The 22,856-nt window shown below is 40.0% G+C and overlaps 1 protein-coding gene across 1 annotated transcript; it reads left to right on the plus strand.

Annotated features, from left to right (window-relative positions):
* The first annotated feature begins 406 nt into the window (after window positions 1-406).
* Window positions 407-18,518, plus strand: UQCRC1 (ubiquinol-cytochrome c reductase core protein 1). The gene is made up of 13 exons (XM_081321943.1): window positions 407-493; window positions 3,506-3,646; window positions 5,738-5,824; window positions 7,083-7,212; window positions 7,569-7,767; window positions 10,606-10,685; window positions 11,542-11,657; window positions 12,950-13,093; window positions 13,837-13,997; window positions 14,459-14,544; window positions 16,876-16,964; window positions 17,442-17,517; window positions 18,290-18,518. The coding sequence occupies exons 1-13, from the start codon at window positions 425-427 to the stop codon at window positions 18,352-18,354; spliced, it is 1,443 nt and encodes a 480-aa protein (XP_081178069.1). The 5' UTR covers window positions 407-424; the 3' UTR covers window positions 18,355-18,518.
* Window positions 18,519-22,856: the final 4,338 nt, after the last annotated feature.

The following is a 22,856-nucleotide window of genomic DNA, read 5'->3' on the forward strand; positions in this document are numbered from 1 at the left end:
TGCGTCTCTGCTTTTGCTTAATTCTAAGGGGGAACGATCTTGGTAGTTCTACTGTACTACTGTTTTGGCAGTGGTTTGCTCTCCAAGCTTGTTTCCATTTAGTTTCTTGGTTGTTGTTTTTTTGAAACAAGCTTGGAGAGCAAACCACTGCCAAAATGCAAAAACCCGTGCTGCGAGTATTTTCTATTATTTCACTAGACTGCCGTAGCTGGGCTGCAAGAATCCGGAAGACCCTGAAAAAGATGCAGAGAAAGCCGGCTCGAGAGCCGCCTTTGCAGCGTAAACCGGGAAGCTCCCATCGCAGTCGTTACGACCAAAGGGTTTCCTCCTTCCAGGGACCGCCCCCTTTCGAACTCCGCGCATGCGCCTTTCTTGACTCAAAAAGTAGGCCGGCGCTATTCGCGGCCTTCCTGTCAGGGGCAAGATGGCGTCGGCGTACCGGGCTCTGGGATCTGTTGCTAACCGGGCTCTCCTTCGGGGCTCCTGCGCACCGGTGAGTCCGTGCCCGGTTGGACCCGTGGCAAAGAGGCGTGCGGGGTGGGTGGGGTGCCTAGGGGAAAGCAGACGATTGGGGAAGACGGCGAAGTCCGCCAGGCTCTGCGTCGCCTCCTTCGCCGTCCGCGAAGGTCACAGCAAGGAAACGCCTGTCCGGCTCGGTCGATGGATTGGCTTCCTCGGTCCGGTCCGGTCCAGTCCGAATAACGGGCGTTCTCAGCCAAAACACCCGCAGATATTGATGCCCTTTGAGGATCGTCCCGACCATTATATATAGATAGATAGATAGATAGATAGATAGATAGATAGATAGATAGATAGATAGATAGATAGAAATGTATATATATATATATATATATATATATATATATATATATATATATATATATATATATACACATACACATACACATACACATACACATACATATACATATACATATACATATACATATATATATTCATTCCATTTATATCCCGTATATATATATATATATATATATATACACATACACATACACATACATATACATATACATATACATATACATATACATATATATATTCATTCCATTTATATCCCGCCCATCTCCGAAGACTCAGGGCGGCTTACAAGCTTAGCAGTAGCCTTCATTCTATGTATATGCCTGCTTATTAGGGCTTTCACACACACCCCAAGCGGCATTATTACAAAGTCAGCTTAATTGCCCCCAACATGAGGTAAAATGAGGACCCAGATTGTTGGGGGCAATAAGCTGACTTTGTAATAATGCCGCTTGGGGGGGGCGAAAGCCCTAATAAGCAGGCATATACATAGAATGAAGGCTACTGCTAAGCTTGTAAGCTGCCCTGAGTCTTCGGAGAAGGGCGGGATATAAATGGAATTAAAAATAAAACAAAACAATCTGGGTCCTCATTTTACCTACCTCGGAAGGATGGAAGGCTGAGTCAACCTTGAGCCTGGTGGGATGCGAGCCTGCACTAATTGCAGGCAGCTGGTGTTACTTAAGGAGGCATTAGCCCACTGCTCCACCAAGGCTCTTTACACGTTTGAGCTTTTCGTGGACTGAACAGATCGCGATCAATCGGAGCCACTGAACAAGGGCCGAAGGCACAGCCCGTCTCCTCCGTCCTTCACCCACGACTAAGGTTGAAGCATCCCGCCTTCCCTCGCCAAAACATTTGCGGCTTGTTTTGGCAGCAGAGTAGTATAATGGCAGGGCCTGGAGCACCTTCTTTCCAAATGTTTTCGGCCCGTTAGCCTGCGTACCAGCTCTTTACCGGTATTGTCCATTTATATTCTAAAATTGGATAGCAATATTAAATCCAGCCTATTAAAATCAGGAGGACTTCTAAAAGACAGCAACTCAAATCTAGTAGGCTGTTTGGGATGCAGAAAGACAAGGGGGGAAAGTTGCTGCAGTGCAACTTACTGTGTTCAAGGAAGTTACTGTTGTCTATAATATGGGACAAGGGACGCGGTGGCTCAGTGGGTTAGGATGCTGAGCTTGTCGATCAGAAGGTCGGCAGTTTGGCAGGTCGAATCCCAAGTGCCACGTAACAGAGTGAGCGCCTGTTACTCGTCCCAGCTTCTGCCAACCTAGCAGTTCGAAAGCACGTAAAAATGCAAGTAGAAAAATAGGGACCACTACGGTGGGAAGGTAACAGCGTTCCGTGCGCCTTTGGCGTCTAGTCATGCCGGCCACAGGACCACGGAGACGTCCTCGGACAAGCGCTGGCTCTTCGACTTTGAAATAGAGATGAGCACCGGCCCCTAGAGTTGGAAATGACTAGCACGCATGTGCGGGGGAACCTTTACCTTTACCTTTACAATATGGGACAATTGTAAGTTTCTGCTTATGAAAATAAAAGCTCAAGTGGGTGAACTGGACATATGAGGAAACAGCCAAAGAACTTGTTCTCTCTGACTATCTTAAACTATTTCTCTCTATTCTGCTGCTGAATTCAGGCCTAACTGCCACGTATTTCTGACCAAGGCCCTAATTTTTTGAACTGATACAGTAAGTAGAAATTTAGCCGCAATGGATAATAACAAAATCTCTGCCCCTTTTAATTCAGCCATCACTGGTCACACAGTTCTGTCTGAAAAAAGTGGCAACTGCTATCAAGGAACTATTAAGGAATATATGGAAATGTTAATGATTTGAAAATTGGAATGTAAGTCTTGTTAGGGAATCTTAGAACTATTTGTACTGTATGAAACATTCACACAACATACTGTAAGGTAGAATCTGTATGTTTGATTTGAATCTAAACAATGTGGCTTTAGTTACTCAAACGAATGAGCATCATTTTAGCACACTCATTTGAATACATTATATGAACCCAAACTCAAGACATGTAAACTTTGTTAATATTTTAGCTTACGTTAGGCGTAATTGCTTTGTGATTATTTTATTTGGAAAGTATCAGCAGTTATGTCAAAAATCAGAAATTGCAAATTTGTATTTATCGGTTATTGTTCATATTCTACTTTGGCTGTCAATTTGGAAATACAGATCTGTGTTTTGAAAGCATAATTAATATTCTTGTATTAAATTGAATGATTATATAAATTATTCTGCATTGTAAAGTGAATTTCATGATAGTTTGCTTGAGGAAGACGTGTACTAAAATTATTTTCCAATTGTCTCTTTTGTTCCTCAGAGAAATATTAGATTGTGTTCAAAGATTCATTAATTTTCTTCCCAAAGTCATTCTGAATATGAGTTTTTGGTATAAGTGCAGTTTATTGGATAGCTTCTGAAATCTCATATATTTGCATGCTATTAATGTTTAGTTAATGTATTCCTTTTCCATAGAGTTTGGTGCCTGAATTTTTTTAAAAAAACATTTGCTTACTCTTGATTTGTGTCACAACTTACACATAAGACACTTGAAATTAAACTATATAACCCCAGAATAAAATATAATGTGTTACAGGTATTCTATAATTTTAGTGCATATGTTTGTTCTTTTATATTGTATTAAATAAGAAACATTTTTTTAGCTATCCTTGCAGGGCTTGGTGAAAAGAGGAAGCACTGCAACCTATGCTAATGTGCTATCTAATCTTCCTGAGACCGAGGTTACTACTTTAGACAATGGCTTACAAATAGCATCAGAAAATTCAAACCACCCTACATGTACAGTAAGTTTTAATTTGGTTTTCTGAAAAATGTTGGAATCCCTGTTATTTTCATTGGGTACCTATTCAATTTTGGGGTGAGGTATCATCAGTACGCTGATGATACCCAACTTTTTTTCTCCACCCCGAACCAACCCAGTGATGCCCTCACCATGATGTCCCGTTGCCTGGAGGCGGTCCGGGTTTGGATGGGGAGAAACAGGCTTCGTCTCAATCCTGCCAAGACTGAGTGGCTGTGCATACCGGCATCTCGGGTTAACCAGACTATTCCATCTTTTAATGATGGGGGGGTGAGGTGTTACCCCCCCCCCCGTTGATAGGGCTCGCAACTTGGGTGTCCTCCTGGATTCGCGGCTCAGTTTAGAAGACCATATAGGAGCCGTGACCAGGGGGGCTTTTGCCCAGGTTCGCCTGGTGCACCAGTTGCGACCCTATCTGGACCGAGATGCCCTACGCACAGTCACTCATGCGCTAGTGACCTCTCGTTCAGACTACTGCAATGCTCTCTACATGGGGCTGCCCTTGAGGACCACTCGGAGGCTTCAGCTGGTGCAAAATGCAGCCGCGCGAGTTGTGATGGGGGTTTCCCGTTACTCCCATGTAACACCTCTGCTCCACGAGCTGCATTGGCTTCCGGTTGCCCTCCGGGTGAGATTCAAGGTGCTGGTGATGACCTATAAAGCCCTAAATGGCTTGGGTCCAGGATATCTGAGGGAACACCTGCTGCTGGCATCAAGTTCCCTTTGTCCTGTGCGCTCCCACAGGGAGGGCCTTCTCAGGGTGCCGCCGGTAAAAGAATGCCGGTGGATAACACCCAGGGGGAGGGCCTTCTCTGTGGGGGCGCCTGCCCTTTGGAACCAGCTGCCCGCGGAGCTTAGGACTGCCCCTGACCTTCGATCATTTCGCCGAGACCTGAAGACCTGGCTCTTCGAGCTTTCCGGCCCAGGCTGAATTTTAATTGGGGTTTTAACTGGGGTTTTATATTTTTTCAGGGGTTTAGTTTAATCTTTTTAAATTGCTCTTAATTTTTGTATTGATGTTTTATATACCCTGTAAACCGCCCTGAGTCCTACGGGAAAGGGCGGTATATAGATTCAATAAAATTCAAATTCAAAATTCAATTCTGGTTTGATATTTTTAATGGAAGGAATGTAGTAAAACCTTTTACTAAAAGGTGTAAGTTTTCTTAAGATGCAGCTTACTTTATCAGAAGCATAGGTGGCTAGACTGATTATATTTATATATTTCCAATAGAAAGTAACTTCCCTAAAACCAACTTAGTGAATAGCAGACTCCAAAGTGAGTCTTTAATTGCTTCGAAGCTATTCAGAGAAATATAATCTATATTTTTATTTCAGAGAAGTCAGAGATTCCACAATAGAAAGGCCAAAAGAGCAGACAGATTTTTGAAATATGGTCACTATGTTGGATTCTTGGTGTTCTCTGAGCTTGGTTGTTATCCTGCAGATGGCTACCATTCCTACTTTTCCTTTCTTAATGTCTATTGACTCAGTGTATTCTAGAATTAATTTTCAGTTCAGTTAGAGCAGTTATAAAGCTCAGCTGGACTTGCAATTTTATGTTGTGCATTGTAATATGCTTTAGGTTACTTTGAAATTTCTTCTAGCACAGATCTTTTTCAGCAGAGTTGCTTACTTCATTAAAGGAATCCTTTCAGTGTAGAATATCAAAACAACTACAGGCATACCTTGTTTTATTGCACATTGCTTTTAGGCTAAATTCTGGTGTTACTTTCAGCCTCTGCTTAGATTTTGATTCATTGACTAGAAAAAAAAAACTGTTGGTATTGACACATGCAGTTTCTATATTTCTAGCCAAATTAAGGGAAGTTACTTAAATTGCAAGATAGAAAGATAGGGATTTAAAGGTATAATTATTATCTGTGCAAGTTGTTGCTTTCAATGGTCTATTATAATTCATTCAATTTGTATACCTGCCCATCTCAGGTGACTCTGGGTAGCAAAATAAAAATTAAAACAGTACAAAAATTAAAATACATAAAATACAATATCAGAGTACTTCCTATAAAGCTGGTCTGATTTTTAATGTTTCATCAATTCTTTTTTTAATCAGGTAGGAGTATGGCTTAAGTTAGGAAGTCGTTATGAAACGGAGAAGAACAATGGAGTTGGGAACTTTTTAGAACACCTGGCATTCAAGGTGAGCTGCCGTGTGATTCAATAGTACTACTTCCTACATGTGTGTTACCTACTGCTCTGAATCCAGAGAAACTTTAAAAGGATTTCTATATTTCAGAAACAGACTTAGTCATTATGTTGCTTTCCAGTTCGATTTAAATTTATTTGGGCATTCTTATTCCTAAGAAATTTCACGGTGTGGAGTCTTGGTGTTGTCTGAGCTTGGTGATATTCTTGTAGAAATTTCATTACCAAACTAGGTAACTTTGTCAGTGCGCTGTATGTCCTGATACTCTAAAATTTAAATTTATGTCTCTCTATTTAAATGAAAAAGATTAAGGAACAAAAGCTACTATATAGATATATTATTTGTTCAGCTTACAGGGTTTTTTTTAAACGAAGGAACTAAAATTCTTGTATCATTTTCAGCTAACAAATCAATACATTTAAATGATTTTATCAAATAGGATTCATCATATGCAAGAATTTAAAGAAAATAGAGATATTGTAAAAGAGTACCTAGTCCAGGTTGTCTCCAGGAGTCAACAACTGATTTGAAGACTAGATATAACAGATAGTTCTAGCATCCTTTACCAATTACAATTCATTTCGAGCTTTGGCCTTTCTGATATCATCTGTGCAAGAACACAAACCTGTCATAGCAGATCAGGACTGCAAAATCATTTATTTATTTATTTATTTTATTTAGTTATATTTATATACCGCCCTATTCCCTGAGGACTCAGGGCGGTTTACAGGGAATTAAAAATCCAAAATACAAAAATTAAGAACCAAATTAAAAAATATTAAATTAACCCTGTAGTCAGTTAAATCATGTTCCTTCACTTCTGCTTCTTAAGAATACAGTAGATGCATTTAGAAAAGTTTTTATTTCTTCTTGTTTTCTGCTCAATCTAGCTATGTCACTTGGGGGTAATACTTGTTAGGGATGCCTTCTTGAATTTCCTCCCAAACTCATATTCCTCTCCCTATTTTCTTAGTGAGGAAGTTCATTAGCTTGATGCGACATCTTATTGGCTGAAAACCAGAATTTTGATCCTTTGAATTTGTCTGTTAGAATGAATGTAAGACCATCTCACCATATGCCACCTCAGGGTAGTCTTCTTTTAAACCAGAGCTTGTATTCTAACTTAGTTGATATGGCCTGTCATAGATCATGTAGGAAGAAAATCCTTGCGATAAAGTGAACTTCATAAATTCTGAAATTGCTACAAACACTAGGGTCCTAAACATAGCATTGATTGTTGATGTTTTATTAGGGCACAAGTAAATACCCTTATGCCCAATTTGAAAAGGAAGTGGAAAGCATTGGTGCACATCTTGACAGCTACTACTCCCGTGAAAAAACAGCCTTCTATATGAAAATTCTGCCCAAAGATTTGCCAAAAGGTAATGTGATTGTCTATGAGTTTGACAGAATTGCTTTGTATGCGTTTGTGCTTTCATTGAATACTAGTAGTAATAGTATTCTCTTGCATTACTATTGTGATTCTCTTCCATCAATAATAATACTAGTTTATACTTTCATAGCATTTGTCATCTGAAGCAAAGGAGATGGGTGGTTGTAGTTAAAAATGAAAGTACTGCAGAAGAAGTGGACAATTAGTAGGCTAGGAGAGGAATTCATTTATGGGCAGAAGATGCCATAAATGCTTTCTTGTTGTTGTTGTTTTCTCACCCCAGAATGTCAAGGTGTCTTTTTAATGTAACATGACTTGATGATTCAAATAGCATGTCTTTTTTAGCAATTGAGCTTCTGGCTGATATAACACAGAACTGCAGCTTGGAAGAGTCTCAGGTTGAAAAGGAGCGGAATGTCATCCTTCAGGAGATGAAAGAATCCGATTCTTGTTTGTCTGATGTCCTCTTTGACTATCTTCATGCTTCGGCTTACCAAGGCACGGCTTTGGCCCGGACAGCTGAAGGGACAACAGCAAATATAAAGTGAGTTGAACAGAAGTGATACGATTAAGACACAGAGGTTTTGTTTTCAGTCAGTTCACTGAAATGGAAGGGTGAGATATATACGAGACTATTTGGGTTGCAGATGTCTAAAGAACAATGTCCAAATAATATTGCACAGAAAAATAACAGGCCTTTATCTTAATTGCTACAGTATACATTAGGGAAACTTGAGTATTGGAGATATAATTAAAGAGTCTAAACTAGTGTTAGTGAACCTACGATACACATGTCAAAGGTGAAACACCACTACTTTTTGGATGACTAGGCAACATTTACCAACAAGTGAGAACAATTATTCTCAAAAGAACACTCTGTTCTCTGTTCTCTGACAGTTTTCTGGGAAGCTTTCATGGGGCAATTGGACCGGTTTCCAAGGTTTGTGCCCCTTGGGCCTTTCTGAGTGGCAGTGGTGGCACTAGGACAACTTGAGGCCCAAGAGTCAGGTTAGGCATATTCCGAATTTTTGACATGCCAAGCTTGAAAGGTTTGCCTTCGCTGCTCTAGCAGTATCAAGTCAGCTATGGCTAGTGTAATCATTGTGATACAGGTCTGAAATACAGAGTTCTGCTTGCTTACTGCTATTTTTTGGCTTCCAAGGAAATATCGCCTAGTAGTTAAAGTAAATGTATACATTTCCTGTGTATTTAAAAAATTACCTACATAAATTTTGACTGGTGGGGATAGGGTAGGGAAGTAGATTAAAAAAACATTGACAGTTTAATTTTTTAAAAACTTCTAGACCAGAATTCAAAACAATTAAAAGTATGGAAGTAACCTTTAAACTTGAGAGAGAGGCCTGTAATTGAAAAAGATTAGTAGGAAAAGATCTCGCCTGGTGTTTCACAGTCTTTATATGCAGGGTATTCTTTATGGATTGGTTGTAGTTGCTTTATTTCCAGATAAGACTGAAGGTGAGATTAAGATAAAGATAAGGTAACCGTTATTGTCACATTTTTGTGTGAACACACACTGGCACACATTAAAAAATGAAATTCTGATGCCTGCTGTCAAAGAACACACACACACACACACACACACACACTAATCATAGACCATTTAGAATACACAGTGGAAAAAAGAGTCTTGAGAGTTAACAAGGTTGATACTATATGTGGTATAAAGCTATTACAGAATCTAGTTGTTCTGCTTCAGGTTCCGCAAAGCCTCCTACCAGAAGGTAACAAAGAAAACCAATCGTGGAGAGGATGTGTAGCGTCCCAGACAATACTGTGGACTCTGATCAAACGTCGCTTATAAGCCATGTCCTGGATAGGAGGAAGTGTCTTAATTTAAATCCAATGTATTGGATCTTATGCTAATACCCATATGGCTAAGGCATAATTATAAAGTATTGCCTGTAGATCAGGGGTTCCCAATTCCCGGTCCCTGGACCGGTACCAGTCCACGGCATGCCAGCAACTGGTCCGCACAAACAAGCAAAGCGCCATCCACGGGATGCAGGCAGCACACAAAACCACACACCCTCCAGTCCATGGAAAGACCTCTCTTCATGGAACCGGTCCCTGGTGCCCAAAAGGTTGGGGACCTCTGCTGTAAATAACTTACATGCACACATATACACATGTACTAGAGACACTATGACCCTTAATAATCTGTTGCTTGGCTTTTTTTTACCAGTTTTTTTTTTTAGAAAGGAAGTAAGTCACCAGGAGTGCTTGAATGGTTTTTTTTTGTGTTATATGCAGGAGTGAAATAAGTTTTATTGTTTTAAACTAGAGCTTGAGCTAAATCATTATCAGTGTCATCCTTTAAAGCAGGGGTTCTCACACTTTGCCTTAAGCACTCAGAAACTGTTCTTAAAAATCTACAGCTAAGAACCCTTAATTTGCTTTTGATACTGTTTCCCAATCCAGACTCACTAGCATTAGATCCTCTCTCACTTTCAGCCCTGTATTTTATACTTTTAAACTTCCCCCACACACACATGTACAGTTGCACATTTGCAATTCCTTACTCACTGCAGACTCGTATCCCCTCATCTTTTCTCCTCCATCTCAGTTGCTTCTGCAAAATGAGATAAAAGAGCTTTGCAAGAATCTGGTCCACTCCAGGCATGATTACTGTTTAAATTAATTACTCAGATTTCATATACATCTATGGAAATGTCTGGTGTTATGTGGTAAACATATCTGTGCATCAAATGGGTAGGACTGCTCTGAGAGGATATGTGAGGAAGACACTCTAACTTTGTTTTAAATAATTGTGTTTTTCCCCCCCTCCCTTAGCATTTCTGAAATTAGTTCGGTATTATCCTCATACTGCTGAAGTTGGTATAAAACTAAGAGACACCTGATGGCTTGTGTAAAATCTTTCTAAGACACATTTAAGGGGAAAAATCCTGTCAGGGCCGGGAGCTAGCATACATAAAAGAAGCAAAACATTAGCGAATCCAACATTAGAACCAACATAATCCAAAGTGGAAACCTTTCCCAAATCATAAAATCAACTCCAGTTCCAGCTGCTACCTTGGACAGAAGAGCAAGATGGCATTTTGGATCTCCCGGCAGCTCCAGAAAGCTACTGTGTCTTTTTCAGCGATTTCATGGCTGCTCTACACAGATGCAGCACAATTTAAAGAAGACGGTTGGTTTAAAGGGCACCCTTGGGACATTCGACAGAACGATTTCCCTTTTGATTTCAATATATGCTGCCCAGCCTGGATTATAGTACATAACATACATGTTTCAAAAAATGGGGGGGGAAAGAGTATGATTCTAACCTTACGGATGTCACATTCAACATAACACCGTACTTGGTACAAGTTGTAAACTATTGAAAGTATTACATTTCTTTTAGGAAATTGACTCGTGCGGATATAGCAGAATACATGGAAACTCATTTCAAAGCACCTCGCATGTTCCTGGTAGCTGCTGGAGGTCAGTATAAACTAGCATTGTTACAAGATCATCTTTTATAAATTGGTTCTAGGATTGTTCTAGGATTGTAATCATGACTACCTGATACAAGCAAAGACCAACATGGGGTAGGATAGGGAACACATAGGGTCAGATCTCCCCATTAAAAGTTAAACTAAGTGGGAAATGCCCGTTTCTATTCTGGCAGAAGGAAGGCACTGGGAAAAATTGGGCATGGACAACTCTGGGGGATAGGTTGTGCTAAGGGGAGTGGCCTCTACCGCTTCCACATTTGGCTTTTTAACTGTTCTCCCCATTTTCTACCCCTTCCCAATAATTTCTACTCATAACAGTCTGTGCATGCCCAAAATGCTCTACTGGAGGAACCCCAAATAATGGATTTAAATTATAGGAAGGCAGAAGAAATCCTAATACTGGGAACAGTTTGACAATAGAACCAAAGGGCCCGGTGTAGAGAGCCACAGAGCTGTCCATGAGAAACTATGCAGAAATAATTACCAGAAAATATGCATTAAGCCCTAGAAACAGAGAAAGAATGAGAAAGAAGCTTGGACTGGATCAACTGTAATTTTCTGGGGCATAAGAAGGAGGGGAGAGAAAATACGGACTTTTAAGATTCTGCTACAACTGCCCGTATCACGGTCTAACTTATAGAGTCTGTTTCCTGATCTGGCCTGTCTCAATGGGCTGTCATCCAGAGAGATTTCACTGGTTATGTTCAAGAAAGTCATATATGGGGATGTTTTAATTTGGTATCAATTTGGAGAATAGTTTTGCAACTGTATAGCAAAGATTTCTGTTTTAGCAGCCACTCTTGGAAGTAACAATACTTACATTCCCTTTTTTTCCCCACTAGATGTTGTTCATAAAGAACTGGTGGATCTTGCCCAGCAGCATTTTGGCAATGTTCCTTTTAGCTACAAAGGTGATACCATGCCTATTTTGCCCAGAAGTCGTTTCAGCGGGAGTCAGGTAAGAGTCTTCCTGGCCTGTCGTTATCATAAAATAAAATGTACACGGAAATAATACAATATAAATTCTACTTAGATCATTTTTATTAAAGTGGCTTCTCGAATACGAGTGTGCTGATGATGCCCAGCTGTACATCTCCACTCTGGGCTGACCACGTAATGCCCCTGAGGTCCTTTCCTAATGCCTGGAGGGTCTGAATGGGGAGAAAGGCTCTGTGGCTCCACCCTGACAAGACTGATTGGCTGTGGATTTTAATGATTTTCTGCTCTGGAGATTTTCTATCCTTAACTCTGCCTGTGACAGCCTTTACTGTGATCTTGCCCATGGTAACTATTGCTTAAGTCATTTCCCATTTTGATTAATGTAATGCCCTCTAGGTGGGACTGCCCAGAATGCAGTGGCAAGGAAAGATTTTGGCATTTCTTGTTACGGTCATATCACATTGCTGCTCTGCAAGCAGTAGGGCTTCCAGTAGGCTTCTGACTATTAATTCATGGTGATGCTTATCGCCTATAGGCTTATCATCTATAAAGCTCTACATGGCATAGGGCAAGGCTCTCTGGGGGACCAGCTCCTACACTTTTTTGGTTCGGCCCTCCAGATCTATCAAAGAGAGTATACTCTGGATCTTCCCTATTAAACAGTGTCATCTTGTTGGACCCCTCTACAGTAGTGCCCATAGTATTATGGTATATACCATCAGTGGTAGTGAAGAGCATCTGGCAATTCTGTCTTTCTCTTCCCCCCCCCCCCCGAGTCTTTTGACCAGAACGTTAAGCAAGTTCTGCTGCTGGTGTAGGTTTTTGTCATTGAGGTGTATTTCCTTGTACACGGTCCAGTGTCACTGTTGAGAGAGGAGTAGCCATATAAATCATTTAAATAAATGTGTGTCTGACCTTGAATAGTCTCCTCTCACAGTATACCTATTCTTAGCTATGCAACACTTCTGTGAGAAGTAGCTGCATATTTTACATCTGAAATACATTTAGCACTGAAGCAGGTCAGGATGTTAATGTTGACCCTGTTTTATGCTCATTTTTTCAGTTAAGTTCACTGCACAATTTTCTTAGCTATCACAGCAATAAGAAGGCTGGATGTTCATGATTATCACAGTCACTCTGAATCCAGATTCGCTAATTTTTAAAAAGCGGGATGAACATATTTTAAAAATAAAAACAAGAATTCTCTGTTTTGTTTTTGTTTAAATAGATTAAAAGGGGGAAATGTTATCTTTTTGCAAAAAGCTATGACTGGCCTTTTCATTCTCTTTCCTTGCCTCGTGTCCTTTTTAGGTCACAGCCAGAGATGATGAATTACCTTTGGCTCACGTTGCTTTCGCAGTGGAGGGGCCTGGCTGGGACAGTCCAGACAATCTTGTCCTTTTGTTAGCTAATTCAATCATAGGACGCTATGACCTTACCTTTGGTGGAAGTAAGGTAAGGCACAATGATTGGCACATTCATTTTGATTGATTAGTAAGTCAGTGTTGACACTTAGCAACCTGCATAGATAGATTTTCTCCGTGACAATCTGTCCCTAATGTGGTCCTTCAAGACTTTGAGTAGTGCCCCCATCTCCATCGTAGCTAAATCCATCCATCTTGCTGTTGGTCATCCTCTTCTTCTCTTTTCTACCATCTTTCCCTGCATCAGAGCCTTTCCTGAACGGCTGGGCCTTTGCATAATACAGTATGTCTGAAGTCCCTGATAATTTGTGCCTTGAGTGAGAACTCAGAGTTGACATGTATGATGATCCATTTCTTTTCTTGACTGTCCCCAGAATTCTCAGGAATCTTTGCCAACATGGGGAAATCCTTGTTCAAACTCCCCGCAAGCCATCCTGATGATCTACTGCTGATCTAATTTCCCTAATGTTACAGATGGATAGCATAGCTAATATTCTGGTTTAACTAAAGTCCCTTTTTGCATTGTTTATTTTTTCTAGGAATTCAGTTTTGTTGGAACAGGTTTGCATTATGGTATCTGACTTCCGTGGCAAAGGTTTTTTTATGCCAAGTTTTAAGATATTCTGTAATCAGGCTGTGTTATTTGTCTGGCTTAGGTGATTAATGTACTCATACGACTGAATAACAGCTATTTTAAATATAATGACTGTGAAGGAATACTTTGTTGGTTATGTCTGCATTTTTGCATAGTAAATTGTTCCTATCTGTTTATAGAATCTGTATAGCAAAATGGCTGCTGATTTTGCTGAGAAAAACCTCTGTCAAAGTTTCCAGACCTTCAACATTTCTTACTCTGATACAGGACTTTTTGGTTTCTATTTTGTCTCTGATCGTTTCAGTATTTTACATTCAAGTGATTGGGGAAGATATGAATGGTAAGGATAGTTTCATTTCTATTATGTTATTTTTATTTTGTAAGAAAACAGTGCTATATGGGGTTGCAAATGGACTTCAGGAGATAGTTCTCCAAGGATTAATGAAAAAAAATATTTGGAAATGGGAAACGTGAAGTAGACTCAAAATAATCTCAAAAGCTGTTCTGAAAGTTTCTAGTATGACACAGCGTATTGCAACTTCCATATTAGAACCTAGTTGCATTTATTACGCCTCCACCGAGAGAGTTTTTGTTTAAATATCAGCCCTCAAATATACCACCCTTTCTGTTTCATCTGTCTATACCTTTGTACTGTGGTGGTCTTCTTCCTTCATCTTTTATGTAAAATAGCAAGTCTGACTTCACTGCTGTCAACAAGCATATGTTTTCTAAAGTGGAAGTGTCATTCAAATATGTATCACATTGGATGAATCTCTTTCTTCAACTCTGCTGCTTGTACAGGATGCGCATGTGCACTGATTTGCCTGAACACGACTTGGAGAGAGGCAAAAAGGTTCTTCGAAGGAACTTGGTGGCCCAACTAGATGGTATGTCTCCTTACACAGCTTCAGTTTTAACACCTCCTGAGCAGGTTTTTCTTTCTTGTGAAAAGTGTAACGAAAGTAACATTTTTTTCCCTGAACTCTCTTATTTAAATCAGGGGTGTCAAACTGCCGGCCCGCGGGCTGGACGCGTCGCAACGAAACCACGGCCACTCCATTGCCGGCAATGGAGGAAAAGCTCCAAGGCGTCGTGCGACGTCACGTGACATTGCGAGTTTGACATGTCTGATTTAAATGTTTGCTGGTCCGTCTTCTGTGCCACTCAGAAAGACAGCACATTTTAATATTTAAAATTAACCATTCTGCGGATGAACCGTGAAGATCCTTCTGCAAGCCCAGACCCTGCAGGTCTCTTATCTTCTTTTGAGTTGTGTAACTTCCTGTTCCTTTTGGCTTTGGAGAAGACACCTGTTAGTCTTCCCAGAAAATTTGTAGTCTACCATCCACTGTAAAGAAAATTATCTTATTAGCTCCAAACAATCAGGACAGTTTCTCAAAAAAACAGAAACGGCACTTTGGAAACATAATGCGGTGCAGAATGCGGCCACGCGAGTTGTGATGGGGGTCTCCCGATACTCACATGTAACACCTCTTCTCCGCGAGCTGCATTGGCTTCCAGTTGCCCTCCAGGTGAGATTCAAGGTGCTGGTGATTACCTATAAAGCCCTAAATGGCATGGGTCCGGATTACTTACGGGAGCACCTGCTGCCGGCGTCATCTTCCCTTCGTCCTGTGCGCTTCCACAGAGAGGGCCTCCTCAGGGTGCCGTCGGTCAGAGAGTGTCGGCTTGCGGCCCCCAGGGGGAGAGCATTCTCTGTGGGCGTGCCAGCCCTTTGGAATCAATTACCGGTTGAGCTCCGGATGGCTCCTGACCTTCGCTCTTTCCGCCGTGATCTGAAAACTTACCTATTTGAACAAGCCGGCCTGGTCTAATGGGTTTGGGGTATTTATTGTTAGGGCTTAATTAATTTAGTTTTATTTTAACTTTTGTATGTAATGCTTTTATTGCCCTGTACACCGCCCTGAGCCCTTCGGGAGAAGGGCGGTATAGAAATTCAATTAATAAATAATTAATAAATAATACTTTGGTTTTTTTATATGTTGCATAAATGTTACAAAAGCCATTAGAAGACACTCACCCTCTTCTGTGGAATACTGTTTCTGAAGATAATGCTTGCTGTCTTCTATTTCTATTGTATTTTGTATGGATTTATGCTTGTATATAAATATAGATGCACACACAGGGAAACCTCTTTTGGCACACTACTTGGAGAAGGGGGCAACACTATTCCCAAATGTTCCAAAATATATAAGCGTGTCATTGTGGCAATTTATAACGTGTGGATAATATTGTGACTACACAAATAATGCAAACTGTATAGTTTACTACATCTAATCTCATTGGCATGACTTTCCAGAAATGATGTAATTTGTGGGGAAATGACACGTATTACTCAAATGATATAAACCATTGCAGAAGTTATAAACTTAAGGTAAAAATAGTGTCAGTCAACTTCCAACTTCTTCATTTAGACGCTTTGGATGTTCAGTTATTTCTTGAATGGATATAACCTAATTCAGTCAGTCTTCATTTACACAGAATAAAACTAAGCTTCCAGAAACCAAAGTTCTTAGCCTCCTTAAATCATTTACAGAACAGGACACAACAAGAAATCATTCGTGTCATTTCCATAACTCTGTAGTTGGGTAATATCTTCATAAAGACCAATCAGTATCACACAGACTAGTACTAGAACTCATAAAAATGTATTGAATATTTGTATTGAATATTTATCAAGCAAATTGTTTCAAAATTAGGAAAAAACAAGACTAAGCTTACTATTTCAGCAATGAAATTAAGTCTCCAAATGGAAAATGTAAATATAATAATATTTTGTTAATGGCAGGTATCATTGGTGCAGGATTACACCTAGTATTTGCAGTGGGTTTTCAGAGTTGGAAGCAACCATTGTCTTTATCCTTCAGTGCTAGGTGTAGCCTGATAGTAATGATATCTACCACTAAAAATATTCAGTCCACAATTTCTGTTTTGAGACTAGCTTTAAAAGGCAGATGGTTGACTCATACATCTGGCCTAAGCACCAGCTCTTCCTCATCTTCTGCCTTTTTGTAATATCATTGAAGAACTTCAAAGCTTATACACTAGTAACGTCATATAAAAAAGAAATTCCTGACTGCAGAATTTTTTGAATGTTACTCATTAGCAACATGCATTGTTTGTGTATTGTAGAATCTGCTCCACCTCTTGAAAAGACACCTAATTGATTCCATTGACAGCTCACTATTATTTTGCAGGTACTACTCCCATGTGTAAGAGTATTGCGACCCAGCTAATGAGCTACGGTCGTCGGATACCTCTGGCAGAATGGGATGCCAGAATTTCTGTAAGTATTACTGTTTTGTTTGATGAAAGAGGGAGCTTCATTTTACTAATCTTCTTGCATTCCTGGATTGTAGTCCTTGCTGTTGATACAGTAGTTATTTGCGTAACTGTTTGATAAATGCTAGGACACAGCGTCCTACTCAGAATCAAGCATAGAGATGTCAATTTTCTACAATTCTGAAGCCTGCCTTGCAACATATAAAAAAATCCCTTAGGGAACTTGAGATGTTTTTCATGAAGTTCAAGGAGTTCTAATTTGTGGGGTGCTGGTTTCTGATTCAGGTAATGACTGAAGGAAGCAATCTATGAAGGTGTTCTGTATTTTGGGAGAGAAATATTGTATTCTTAGAACGTACTCAAATAGATGAGACCCATGTCAATTTGAGTTTTGTCAGTGATGTACAGTTTTGGTTGGTAGCGTAGATAGCAAATTGTCTAATTTTCCGCTGGGACTATATCTGTTTTTTCTGTCATCTAGGAAATTGATACCCAAATGGTTCAGGATGTCTGCAGTAAATACGTGTATGACAGATGTCCTGTTGTTGCAGGAGTTGGTAAGTTATTATGCTTTGAGTTGTGATTGCTAAGGAAGGAGGAAACAATCTGTTGTTTAATTTAGTATGCTTAAAATGCTTCAGATTAACTTTGCCAGATCATATTCTTATTATTTATGACAAAACCGAATTGAGTATAAACCCAGATCTGCATGCCACCCTTCATACAATCCCACTGTAAGACAGCCGTAATGCAATTGGACTCTAAAGATGTTTGTGAAAATGTTATTTCTGAGATCAAATTTGTCCTACGACATGAATTACCTGCTTGTAGTTATACTCTTAAATGTTAACCTGTCAGCCCAGGAAAGCTGTGCCTTGAAACCTACCTGAACAGGTAGCTGACTTAGAACTGCTGGTGATTTCTCCCATCATCCAGTGCAGTTGTTAAGGTTCTGTCTGAAGCTTTAAAGCAAACCTCTTTGAAGGCAGTTTCCAGAGAAATGGGAGATAAAATCTTCCTCACCCTCAAGTGCCAACTTCTTTCAAAATGTCTGACTTGGATTTTGATGCATTATTGAATCCAATTTATATTCAGAGGGGTTAGGCTACTTGGAAACCTTGAACAGAGTTGTGTTGTTACATCTGATCTGACAGTTGTTCATACAAGACCAGTAAAACTTCTGGTCTTGTGGAATTCTGGGAGTTGAAGTCCATAAGTCAGAAAGTGGCCAAGGTTGGGCATCCCTGATCTAGCGCCTCTCTCCTACCTTATTAAATAATGCCAGAGGCTTCTTTACACAGTATCTCAAACAAATTGCTTCTTTTTCAGGACCTGTTGAGCAACTTCTAGATTACAACTACAACCGCACTTGGACATATTTGAACCGTTACTAGGCCGTCCACTGCAAGATGTAGAGCCTGTGGATTGTCTGGATTTTCTTGTGGTCTTTTGTGTCCCACTGGCCAGATGGATCCCATACATTCTGTATAAAAATGCTTCATGACTATATAAGTGATATCAGAGAGAGCACAATAAATTTAAATGAGTTGGTATCCAGTATTTATGTTGATGAGGTAATAAAAGTGAATTTTGGGGATTGAGGAATTAGGCTCGCACTTGTTTGTGTATCTATATTTAGCTTGGCTTTCCTATAACCTTAATTTAAATTGAAATATAAAAGGAGTTTTAAATAACTAGAGATATCCCTCGTTTTGCATTGGTACATAACACAGACTTCATTTCAGCTGCTCCATTCAGGTCGGCCATGCTTTCTGCCCCTAGAACACTATTGGATAAACTTTTCAAGACTACTAAGTAGATGTTTATAACAGAGAATACTTATTTTTGTTTTTTAATGTACGTAATGTATTACCTCAACTTACAACCATAATAAAGCCTGGCAATTATGGTCACACATTGTGACAGTCATAAAGTAAGTCATCACATGATTGACCCAATTTTACTTTTGGTATGGTCAATGGTCAACACCGTGATCATTAAGCAAACACTTTATGGCTGGGTTTTGTCAGAAACCAGTGTAAACACCAGATTTTGGCCCAAAAAAAATATCGCTTCACATGACTGTGGGACACTGCAAACGGCCATAAATGAGGCCCAACTGCCAAGCGCTTCAAGTGCAGTCATGGGACCATGGATGGTGTGTGTGCACGTGTGCGCGCGTCTGTTAGAACTTCAGAACCAGGTCATAAGTAACTGCAGGGGGAATGGTGTAATTTCAAGTGACTAATCAATACAAGGACTACATGTGTAGTATACCTACACATATGCATACAGACACACCCTGTTGGTCTGCAGCCAGAGGATCTACAGCACAGGTCTGCAACCCGCGGCTCCAGAGCCGCATGTGGCTCTTTCAGCCATCTCCTGCGGCTCCCAGTCTTCTGCCATGTGCAGTCCCAAAAAAAAAAGTGGGACTAAAAAAGTTCAACCAATCAATTCAAATATGCAGGGTAGGTGCATATCTTGCCTTGGCTCCACTCTTCAGTCAAACCCTGTTCTGCGCATGCGGGCATGTACGCGCATGCGCACACATTTTTTTGCGGCTCCCAGTTTTTCCTTTTGTGAGGGAACCGGTTCTGAGTGGCTCTTTCACTGTTTCAGGTTGCTGACCCCTGATCTACAGTGATGTGCTCCTCTACTTTCAGGATCTAGTAAAAAGGAATCCCAATAACAGCAACCGCAGCAGGGAAAAGCAGATGAAATTGGTTTGCTGTGCCCTTTTATTCAGTGGGAGGTTCCATTAAAGATTCCACATCATATCACCCTGAAAGATTTGCATATCTTATGTACACTGTAGCACAGGGGTGTTTCATTGAGGGCCACATCAGCATTGTGGTTGCCCTCAGGGGGCCAGGTGGGTGTGGCCAGGGTGGGCATGGCCTGGGTGGGCGTGGCTAGAGTGCGTATGGCCTACTGGGTAGGCATGGCCAACTACATCTTTGGCATCAAGGGTGCCTATGGGGGCCTGGGCAGAAGTGGGACAGATCTGAGGGTCTCTGGCAGGAGGAGGGTCTCTGGGCCAGGGCCAAGGCAGTGGGGGCCGTTCCCTCACTGTTTCCAGGATGGCTTCGCAGGCCGCATGAAACCACTTCGCGGGCCGGATCCGGCCCCTGGGCCTTGTGTTTGACATGTCTGCTATAGCAGGTCAGCAGTGGAGCAGGACTAGGCCACAAGGTCCAATTATTTTTGCAAGCACTCGCACACAGGAGACCTGCAATTTACTTGTGAAGCATGCTTTATGGAAAAAATACTCTTGAAGAGAAAGAAAAGAATCCCTGGGAAGTGGGGAACAGTAGTATTTGACTTTCTTCCATTTTAATATACTGCCCTCTAATATAAATTACAAGCTTCCAAAATAAGTATTTTTTAACAGTTTGTACCATATGTCCCAATAATGAATAACCTAGATGCTTTTCTTAGAAATAAGCATGGAATGCCTCTGCTACACCATGATTTTGTTCTATATCACTATAGAATTTATAGATTGATATGGTAAGTTCTGCTAACCTAAATAAGGTGTGCAATGGCTTAAATAATGTCTCTTGTGAAATAATAGAATTCTCAGAAAAATGGACATATCTATTTCTGATCCATATTGATTTTTTTCTGATTTTTTACTTATAATTCCATTTCCAATATACACTTTAAAAAAAAACCTCCACCTATGATTTATTTAACTGCCCATTCGTTTGATCTTTTTTTTTAACCATTTGTTTTACAGAATCTGTTTTAGACTAACATGCCTGACAAAGATGTTCTTTGAAGTCAAAAGGCCAGCACTTGGTAGAGTAGCAATAAATATCCTGGCAAAAATATTTGGATGCCTTGATGTTTGTAGAGATAACAAAGATCAGAGTTGTGTAGTCAGTGGATTTTCCTGTGGCACACTGTGGAAATAAAAGTTGGATTTTGAAGAAGCCAGGAGAACGTTTTGACGCTTTTGAATTTTGGTATTGGGAGAAGAATCCTGAGAATGCAACTGACAATTAAGAAAGCAAACAAATGGATCATAAGACAAATAGATGACAAGACTCAAATTATCCTACTTGGGACGCATTATGCAAAGTCTTAGCTCTCTGGAGAGAGCTCTAATATTGCAATGCAAGGAAATGGGGGGGAGGCATACTCGATTATAGCAGCAAACTGGGGACAGATCCAGAATATCTACAGTGCATTTAGAAAGTATTCAGACCCCCCTTTGCTTTTTTCAGTTTTGAAAGTTCTAAAATTCCATTTTCACTTTGCCATTATAGGGAGATTTCAACAACTGTAGAATCAGGCTGCAGCATAACAAAATTGACAAAAGTGAAGGGGATCTGAATATTTTCTGAATGCACTGTATAAGGTCAATAAGAATTGACTTGATGACACAGAACCTTCATCAGGCACTTATTTTGATCATTTAAATTGAGAAAGCCAGTTTAACTATTACAGGCAGAGAAATGCCAAATCTGGTGGCTGTGCAAGTAGAAACTTGACCAATGTAGAATAAATGATTGTGCAGTGAAATTTGCATAGGAGAATTCTTTCTCCTTTGATGGAGCTCACTGAGTGTTTTTTATTTATGGCTTTTCATATTTAAGTGGAGCTGTATGCACTAGACTTTAAAATAGAAATAATAAAGGGAAATGTTCTATGATCAGTTTGGAATATTTTATCATTCTTAAAAAGCTCAAGCCTGTGCTACATTTGTGCTTTTTAAACCTACATTGTGAATATGGCAAAAAAAAAGAATTCCACAAGGTGGCAGTAGTTTAAAGGAGGTGACACACCTATGTGGTTATTCTCAAAGTTCTGTGTTTGGGTTACATGTTTGCAATGCAATTTTTATTAAAAAGGTCTTTTATCAAGATAAATAACAAAGCAAATTTTAGAAAAAGAAATAAAACAGATAAAAATAGTGAATAGGAAAGAAAAGAAATGGGAAAATAGAAAAAAACTGTAGCAGCTTCCAATCTTAACAGCAGTTACAAACAGTTCCTTTCAATTGCACTTTCCAAGATTATAACATCATTTCCTTCTTTCTAGAATCCGCCTTTCTATAGTCCACCCTTTGTAATCATCAAAGCCATAAATCATGCTCATTTTCTTCTTTTTTTCAGCAAAAGTCCATAAGGAATTTCTAGTCCCTAATAAATACAATGATCTTTTCTCTAATCAAGGAAGTCAATTTTGCCATCTCTGCTAATTCTGTCGTTTTCATGTAACGATTCTCCCAAACAACCTAAATGACACAAATTTGTATCTGCTGATTTTTAGCCTTTTTGTTCCAAATTACACCTAGACCTTCGTTTCCTGTGATTACCTTCATCAGCTTCATTCTATAATATCACACTATATCCATATTTCAAACTTACTGCATCTGGTCCTGTTTGCATACAAAACAAGTAAATCTATCTTATTAGACACAACAATAATGCTTCATTAAAGCATATGTTTTGTAATGTCCTAAAGATGTTAACTGCTGGGAAGAAGTATTATTAACCTACAGAATCAGCTGTCCCCTCTGGTCTCTACCCATCCTGTTACATCTAGCAGGAGGAACATGCTCCAGGGGTCCTGTTCACAAGAGGGCTTCATCTGGTGGGTCCAGGAACAGCCTTTTCTGCCATGATACTTACCCTCTGGCATTCCCCTCAAGAGATTAGACTTTCCTGAGCCCTGCTGGCCTTTTGCAAGGCATTGAAAACCCATTTTTTCCCATCAAGCCTGGGGCCCGGATAGCATGAGTAAACCCGTTTCCCAGTAATGATTGTGTCGAATAGGTGTTCTCGGCTGATACATTATTTTGTTATTTCTGTTCTTTATAATTTTGGTTGCTTTTACTAGGTTTTTGTTCTGTTTTCATTGTTAGCCATCCAAAGCCATGCATTTG

Source organism: Vipera berus, assembly GCF_964194415.1.
Source record: "Vipera berus genome assembly, chromosome: 2".
Classification (NCBI taxonomy): domain Eukaryota; kingdom Metazoa; phylum Chordata; class Lepidosauria; order Squamata; family Viperidae; genus Vipera; species Vipera berus.